The sequence below is a fragment of the Pygoscelis adeliae genome, unplaced genomic scaffold (genome assembly GCF_000699105.1).
Source record: "Pygoscelis adeliae isolate BGI_AS28 unplaced genomic scaffold, ASM69910v1 Scaffold331, whole genome shotgun sequence".
NCBI classification, from domain to species: domain Eukaryota; kingdom Metazoa; phylum Chordata; class Aves; order Sphenisciformes; family Spheniscidae; genus Pygoscelis; species Pygoscelis adeliae.
Window position 1 is genome coordinate 529,745 of NW_008824037.1, and position 8,422 is coordinate 538,166.

Here is an 8,422-nt window from a genome sequence, read left to right on the forward strand (position 1 = left end):
GGCAGCGCTCCCGTTCCTAAAAAATTTATTGAGCAACTGGGCAGGGTGCAAGAACGCGGGACACGGCCCAGGGGGCAAAGGGGGCCGCGCAGGCGTGAGCAGGGTGAGGAGCAGCGGGACACACACACGTACACACACGCTGTTGAATATCAACAGTACTGAGAGTGGGGGCGAGGGCAGGACTAGGCGTAGAGGTCCTCCCGGTCGGCGGAGTAGACCTCCCCCTCCTGCAGCAGGGCGAAGTTCAGGAAGTGAGAAGGGCGATGGACCTCGTGGTAAAACTCCTTGGGGTTGGCGAGCTGCAGCTCGTACTTCATGTTGGGGTCGTGGCGAACACCTGGAAGAGAGAGTCCATCACCCACCTGAAGGTCCCTCCTGCCTCCAGCATCAGGAGCTTAGTGAAGCCCTCTGTCCTCACAAGGTAATTTTTAAGGAAACCGCGCAGGACGAGAGAATTCTAAATCCACAAAACCGCCACCCTTCGGGTTCCTCCCCCTAGGGATTTACAGAGCGATGCCCCCAATGCGCTTCACTGTGCCTGCCACGCTCCTCCCTTCCCGACCCCCTCTGCAGCTGCCTGCGGTTCATCACACCAGGACCTCCTGCTACTCCCCGACCGGGCACAGCTTTTCTCTTGCATTTTCCATTATCATCTCTTCTGCCTGACAAGGATTAATTATTCCGTGGCAACAGACCAGACACTGCACTCCAGAAAGACAGGATGTCTATTTCTCCCCTCTATCGGAGTTTGCTCTTCTGCCACCGAAAAATCATTGAGAACTGACATCCCAGTGCTGGTACCAAGGAAAGGTCAGACCACAACACTGGTCCCTGCCAGCCGCTCCAAGGAAGGTTGAGCTTCAGAACGGGTAGGGAATGCTTCCCTGAGGAGCTGTTTCCTTCTCCCAAGCCATTCACGTTGCCTCCCCTCCTCGCCCTTTCCCAGGGCAGCTCACCCATGAAGTTGTAGTTCCAGGACCCTTGCGCTGGGACCATGAAGAAGCCGAGGAAGCGATCCGACAGGAGCATCTGCACCCTCTCGTAATGGGACGGCAGGTAGCCCTTGGGGTTGTTCCCTTTGTCCGTGTTCTGCCTGCCCCACTCGTAGCCGCTCGGGGTCAGTTTGTAGGCTGTCAGCGTGCAGGAGCCTGGCGTGAAACTGAAAGAAAGGAGAGATGGGGCAAGTCAGACTGACCCGGGGCGGAGGAGGGAAACCAGAAATGAGCAACCGCTCCCCTTTCTGCCAAATCTTTAGTTTGAGACCTCAACGTGGTCCCAAGCACTGCACCCACAGGCCCCCCCCCCAGCAGAGGGGGCACACAGAAGCCTCCCTGCCTCTCACCTGCAGGTGATGATGATAGTCTTCTCCCCATCCCAGGAAGGGTTGTCAGCCATGACCTTGGCATGGGTGGTGACATCCTGCGGCGAGAGCTGAGGGGACTCGTTTGGTTGGGTGTGAATCCACCCCAGAGGTTCCATTTCCTGACAGAAAGAGAGTGTTTTGGAGAGAAATGAAAGACGTTTAAAACAAGACCGCTTCAAGCACGGCAAAAAACACACAGGGCCTAAAGGCTTCCCTGTCACCAGATCCCAGATCAGGCTGGCTTCAGGCCGAGCCCTTTAAGTCCCACATCTACAACGGACCAAGGGAAGCCGCCCCACCACCTCAGGTCCCCGTTACGGGAGACAGCGATCTTCCACCCACACCGGGAGCAGAAGCTCAACTCACCTTGAGATATTCGTGCTGCGGCAGCTGCCCCGGGAGATGCACAGTCTGGTGTGTTCCCCACTGGGGCACCATTACAATGCACCGGATCTCCTTCACTTGGGGGTTATCGGGAGGGCTCACTCCATACAGGTAACCTGCAATCTAGGAACGCAGACACCCGTCTTAGAAGCCCAGAAGAGACCTCCGTGTAACTGCGCGAGTGAGCGGGCCCTGCCCTTAGTTCCTGAGGAGAGTATCTCTTGGCTGGCAGGTTCTCACTGGAGGAGAACACCGTAGTTTTGTTCAGTGCTGAGTTTCCCCTCGAGTCTGGGCCACAAGGAGCCATCAGGACCTGGCTAGAACTTGTGTGCTCAGCCATACTGCCAGTGTCTGTCTCGAGCGCAGAGGGCTTCCTACGGAGAAGCAGCAAGTTCCCAGCCCTTCGCCCCTAGTTCCTGACTGCCCAGGACTGGTGTGTGCCCCAGCAGCCTGGAGTACAGCTGTAACAGACTCGTTGCACACTCACCTGAGCCCGCAGATCTGAGATGCAGATGAATTTCTTCAACACGTTCTTGGGAAGAATGTACGTATAGCCCGTTTCCTTTATATCGTCTGATGAAACATAAATGTGGTTTGTTCGCAGGTGGAGGTTGGCAGCAGAAATTGCTCTGTGAAGAGGAGACGATTATTAGAGGGTGCACAGATCCCCCTCCTGAGCACTCCGACCTTTTCCTTGCACAACAGCCCTGCCTGCCTTCCTACCTGACGCGCCACTCGGTCTTGGAGGAGAAAGTCTGGGTTTCGTAGTTGCTGGTTGTAGAGGTGATGATTTCATCCCCGTGTTTGTTAACAGTGCGGGTCTGCGTGGCTGTCAGTTGCGACTGCTCCTTGGTTTGCTTCTCAATTTCTGCAATCTGCTGTCTCTGCTGAGAGGGGGCAGAGATCTCCATGCCCAGGATAATGTCTCGGATCTCTGACTGTGTCAGGGATGCCACGTTCACACTGAAAGAGAAAATCCACCCAAGTCAGGCATTTCAAAATACATTCTGGACCCTTCTCACCAAGGCACAAGCTCAGAACATCCACTCGGGGCGCTATGAAAAATGAAACCACAACTTTTTAGACAGGAGGAGGGACCAAGTCACGTGACGCGCAGATCAGAAAAGGTTTGGTGCAGACATTTTTATCTGCCTTACTAGAAAGCAATTAATACCAGTAACCAACTAATAAAACTCATAATTTCCCTGACATTTTTATCTGCCTTACTAGAAAGCAATTAATACCAGTAACCAACTAATAAAACTAATAATTGCCCTACAAAGCTGACAGTTCATTGTCAAAGGCCCTTGAAAGTCGTCTGCTCTCCACAAGGAGCACTCTGGCCACACAGTCTTTAGAGCAGGAAGGAAAGGCTGACAGGATTATTGCAGCCGGACAGTGGCTTACTTGTTCTTCTTGCCATAGTCAGCAAGGATGAGATCCTTCAGCTGCACCTCTACCTTGATCCACTCCTCATCTGTCAGGGTTGGCCAGATGTGGTGAGGCTCCGTTATGGTTGTCTTATCTGGTTTCAAAATAACTTTGGCTCGATCGTTATTCACATGTAGTGCTCGGAGAATCAGAATCAGACGAGAGAATGCCTTGTAGAAGAAAAAAAAAGATGCAGTTAGTCAGAAAAAAGGAAACCAAACATACGAGGCCCTAGTACAGTACTCCTCTGGGCACACCGACATAGCATGGGAAGTGCCAGCAGAATCAATCTGAAGGAAAATCCAGGCAGACTCAGAGCCAAGTGCTCCCAAGCAACAAATTGCGAGGGATCTCTGAAGCCTTGGCTGCTGCCTCACTTATCAGCCACAAAGCAAAATGCAGACTAGGCATGCTGTGCTTACCGTGTAGGAAGAGATGGTCTTCAGCCAGTCATCATAGAGATTGAAGAGAACCATCTGGGGTTCGGTAGCCTTCAGGATGAGATCGCCAAACTTTTCCACTTTCAGACAGGCCTGGAAGGGCAGCTGCAACTCTGAGCCTTTGATCACAATATTGGGGAAATCCAGCAAGTGCACCTGGAGTTTAACAAGAAGAGGAACTCGCTCACAACTACTGCAGAACATTGGTCCAGATCAAGTCCTTCACACGAACACAGGACCGTCCTGTAATCTCCCAAAGATTTTATATGTCCTCACAGAGCAGTATCTGCATTGTTACCTCAAGTGGGTCCAACATGCCCTTCCGGGTCACTATGATCTGCTTAGGCTGCTCCTCCACAGGAAGTGATCGAATCAAGGCAGCCACTTCTTCAGCAGTCTTCCACTTGGCCAGCTACAGAAAGACAGCAGGGTTAGAGAAATATCTCTTTGCTAACAGCAGGGTCTCCATGCCTTTGGGAATTAAGAGACACTCAAACCAAATTCTAAAAATACGACTGGAATTTATGGCTTGTTCCAGATCAGTGACAAGGCCCGGCATTTCCTTCTTACTGATCACAGAGGGCAGTTCCCATTCCTGGAGTTCAGTTACTCCTGACTGGCTCAGAAAAAATAGCTGGCTACACCGCCTCCCTGGCTTTGCCACCTGAGAGTCTCCTCACTGCACTGGATGTACGGCCAAGCGCAACGTGATTTGCTGTAACAGTAAGCACAGCACTGTTTCTCAAGCTCTGCTTGAAGATGTAGGCTCTTTACACATCACAGCCTCAAAAACCTTGCAACATCAATGCCTGCACTCTTTTACTTTTATATCCCACGCTAATGCTTGCCCGAGCACAGGTTACACACTGGACACTGGAGCTCCAAACTTGTTAAGAGGCAGGAAGATGAAGACCCTCATGATGTCCTCTGCTCAAGCTAGCGTCCGAGCAGTCAGAGCCCATCGCCAGCTCACAGCCCAAAGCACAACAGGCAGCCAGGCCCTACCTGCCCTAGACGCTTCTGTCCTGCCCACACAGACGTATGGATGATCTTCAGGAAGAGCTGTCCAGTTCTGGGATTGAAGATGAAAATGGCTCCATTGATGGGTTTTGTGGTCAAATTCCCTTCAAAAGTCTGAGAAAACAAGCGAAAGTGAAAAGTACAGGGAGATAAATGCAGCCTATCCACCCCTTTACACAACAGCCGACTCGCTGTGTACTTTGAGCAGGAACTGTATGGGAAATACAAGAGCTGCTCTGTGCACACTGCAAAAATTTGGGTCCATGTTGATTCCTAGTTTTCCATCGTGCATGCCTCCACAACCACCCTGAGCACAGGACATTCACAGTCCCAGTCCTTTTCCCCTGCAGATACACCTCTGGCCTCACCTTGTGAATGGTCACTCTGTACACATTGGTGTCATCCACAAACCAGATGATCTGGTTGGAGAAGAGCTCTCCATAGTTCTGGGAGGAAAGGTACGGTTCTGTGGGCTCAGATGAGTACAGCTGCAACCCCTTGCGGATTCGTTCTCTCAACACATACAGCGCAGGATTTGCTTTCATAATTTTGGCCATAGCCTGCTGGATCAGAGGTTTGCTCCCAGGGAACCAGTTCCCATAAGCACTGAAGAAGAAAACAAACAAAAGACCTACTTGTTGCCATCAGCTCTGACACAAAGAGACAACAGCCACGCACAAGTCCTTCCATGCAGCAGCCAGGCACCTTTCTGCCTGCTAGATACTACTGTATGATTTCTCTTGCCATGTCCCTGGGAGCTGTTCACCTACGGCTTTTCCCTGCGCCACCTCTCACTGGGAAGCCACAGCACAGGCATGCTGCAGTCCCAGAAAAGCTGCATCTTCTCTAACAAGCCCACTGGAGCAGAGGCCTGCTTGCTGGGACTTTCCCCCTAGTTTTCCAGTGAAGAACAGTTGTCCCCACTTGTAGGGGGCCTTGAAACAAGGCCTGTTCTTCAGCTCCAAGAACAGTCTGACAGAAATCTCCTAAGAAAACAAATGATTAGTGAGCTGGGGGAGCTGAACCATTATTATTGAAAGAGCAGACATCGGGCAACCTGAAAGGACTGCCTAGATGCCTTATCCCATTCACTGCATACCTCCGGCTTCTGCCTTCTCCCCTCATCCTCCTGCCCAGAATACAACCCAGTTTGGAGACGCACTAAGACGCAGCCACAAACTACCAATTACAGTTAAAATACAGAAGGTGCAGATCTCACCTGTGCAAGTTATAGGCCAGATCAATGGCAATGAGCACACCAGTAGGAGATGGATAGATACTCATGTTGTCTGTAGTGTAGTCCAGGAACTTGGCTCTTGCATAGCGCTCGATGTCATGGGAATCGTAATCTCCCCAGCGCAGCTGGATATCTATCCAATACTTCTGAGTGGTGGTGCTGTCCATCACATCTCTAAGGAGAAAGCAAGCCGGAACAATTTAATCTTGCACAAAACTCTCCTGCAACTGCATGTCTTTGACAGAGAGTAACTGCCACCAAACATGAATGCTGAAGCCAGCTACTATCTGCATACCATCTTGAAAAGGGACTACTTTCTTCACCCAGCAGCTGAATGCAGAAGCTGTTAAAAGAAACCCTCAGCCAATGGGGTTCAGCTGCAGGTTTAAACAAAGCAGCACACCTACTCCTCCAGTGTAGTCATGAGGGTCATCTCCCCTGGGGACTGTCTGGTGAGGATTCAGTCAAACTGAACACAGCACGGGTGCATAGTGTCCAATTCACTCCAGATTCTGGCCCTAGGACAGCACAGCTTTGTGGGGTTTCCTGAATAACCCTTCAGAGCTCCCGAGTTCTGGCTCAGGGGAAAGGTCAACTGGAGGAGAGAACAGGAGCAAAGACAAGTCTTCATGTTTCGCAGAAGGCAGTGCTAGGAGGTGCTGCAACCATCTAACCAAATGAGCCCTGCACTTTGCCAGGCATGGTTGTGTCCTCCCGTGTCCCCAAAGAAAACCAACCCTAGGTGCCCAAGAGATACAGGCTTTGGCTCAGATGACCGGCTCAGCAGCTCTGCTCTGCAGCAAGATCAAGGAAACGCTCACTTGGAATCTGCGAGCAATGATGGACGTGACACGTTCCACTTATAGGAAGCAAAGAGAAGGATATCTGCACATGAGGAATTCATCTTGTATGACTTCCTGGGATGGATCGTCTCTTTCTGCACTGTCTCAATCTCCAGAGCATCCAGCTCTTGATCAAACACCTGGGGAAAAGGCAGTCAAAGATGAATTGTGTTCAAGCAACCTAGCTAAAGAATCTATCCTCAACACAGAGCTAAAACAGGCACCCAGGAAAATCCCGTTTCCTCCCCTTCCCTGACAAACTGCTGAAGAAGGGGTAGCCCTGCTGCAATCCCTGGGACAATCTCTGTTGCTAGCAGGAGGCCGTTGGTACGCAAGGAGCATGCATGCATTGCACAGAAACAAACCGAGTTAACATGCTGCTCACCTGGCACAAATCCATTACAATGCTCTCATGGATCTTTTGCCACAAGTGAGCTCGGAAAATCTGAATGAGAGAAATCTTCAGCGTGGGGATCTTGCCGTGCATAAAGATGCCTGTCAAATCCAGCTGCACCTGAAACCCAACATATACCTGCAAAGGAAAATCAACTGTGAGAACATGCAACAGCACAACTGATGAAGTTTAGAAAACAGAACAGCTACTGTTAAGAAGGTTTAGTTCATCTGTAAGAGATGTTCTTGGAAGAATTAGTTAGATCAATTAACTGCTCTCAATTAGTGGAAGTTTCTACAGGTACAAACTCCAGATACTTACGTTGGCTCTGTTAATGGTAGGAGACCACCACAGGGTGAATCTTCTGTTTGGAATTTGGTTCAAACCCGATCTCTGGGCATTTGTCAGCTTCTTCCACTTCATGGACTCCTCAAAGCCACTGGCCTTCTCCCTAGAAAGGGCAGACAATCAATTACATAAGATGTCCCTCATCTCCGCTGACTGCCATGTGCCACATATAATAGAGGCAGGGAACACACACACCAGGAGCGGGGAAGATTGTTTCATGCAAAGAAATTTCCATGGATTTTCATGCTGAAGTTCAGTTACAGCCCAGTCCCAGGTGCCCTCACAACTGAACTATACAGTGTCCTCAAGTGATGACTGAAAAACGGAAAAGGCTCAACAGAATCAGTACAGCTTGAGCCAAGGAATCCTCCTGGTGCACCACTAAGCTCCAGTTTGCAAGACAAGGCCACATCAAGGTTTCTCTTACCAGAAGAGACCCTCCCACGTGGGGAAGTAAGTGCCCTTGAAGAGAGTGTGCTCCAGGATTCCTTCCACTCCACCAAGCGCCTGGATCATATCCGTGCGGTAGTTGTTCAGGTTCCAGAGTTTGCCATCATGGCGCTGATGTGTCCACCAGAATGGGTTCTGTTTCAGGACCTGGAGACGACAACGCACTAGTGAGCAGCTTTGTATTCACATCATTTGACCTGGCTGCACTAAATGTAGGAACCAAGATGATGATGATGATGATAGAATCATAGAATAGTTTGGGTTGGAAGGGACCTCTAAAGCTCATCTAGTCCAACCCCCCTGCCCTGGGCAGGGACATCTTCAACTAGATAAGGTTGCTCAGAGCCCCGTCCAACCTGACCTCAAATGTTTCCAGGGATGGGGCATCCACCACCTCTCTGAGCAACCTGTGCCAGTGCTTCACCACCCTCAGCGTAAAAAATTTCTTCCTTATATCTAGTCTAAATCTACCCCCCTTTAGTTTAAAGCCATTCCCCCTTGTCCTGTCGCAAC

General features: G+C 50.5%; 1 protein-coding gene across 1 annotated transcript in view; it reads right to left on the bottom strand.

The window, feature by feature from the left end:
* Positions 1-8: 8 nt before the first annotated feature.
* PRPF8 (pre-mRNA processing factor 8) overlaps positions 9-8,422 on the bottom strand; it is a gene marked incomplete at its 5' end in the record, with an annotated part of 21,013 nt that continues 12,599 nt past the window's right edge. The window contains 16 exons of the mRNA XM_009333454.1: positions 9-337; positions 957-1,159; positions 1,343-1,482; positions 1,730-1,870; positions 2,235-2,376; positions 2,471-2,710; positions 3,155-3,348; positions 3,601-3,774; positions 3,917-4,030; positions 4,624-4,752; positions 5,007-5,244; positions 5,858-6,049; positions 6,697-6,857; positions 7,103-7,249; positions 7,433-7,562; positions 7,887-8,056. Of these exons, the coding sequence (XP_009331729.1) occupies positions 183-337; positions 957-1,159; positions 1,343-1,482; positions 1,730-1,870; positions 2,235-2,376; positions 2,471-2,710; positions 3,155-3,348; positions 3,601-3,774; positions 3,917-4,030; positions 4,624-4,752; positions 5,007-5,244; positions 5,858-6,049; positions 6,697-6,857; positions 7,103-7,249; positions 7,433-7,562; positions 7,887-8,056 (2,670 nt within the window). The remainder of the gene's footprint in view (positions 338-956; positions 1,160-1,342; positions 1,483-1,729; positions 1,871-2,234; positions 2,377-2,470; positions 2,711-3,154; positions 3,349-3,600; positions 3,775-3,916; positions 4,031-4,623; positions 4,753-5,006; positions 5,245-5,857; positions 6,050-6,696; positions 6,858-7,102; positions 7,250-7,432; positions 7,563-7,886; positions 8,057-8,422) is intronic.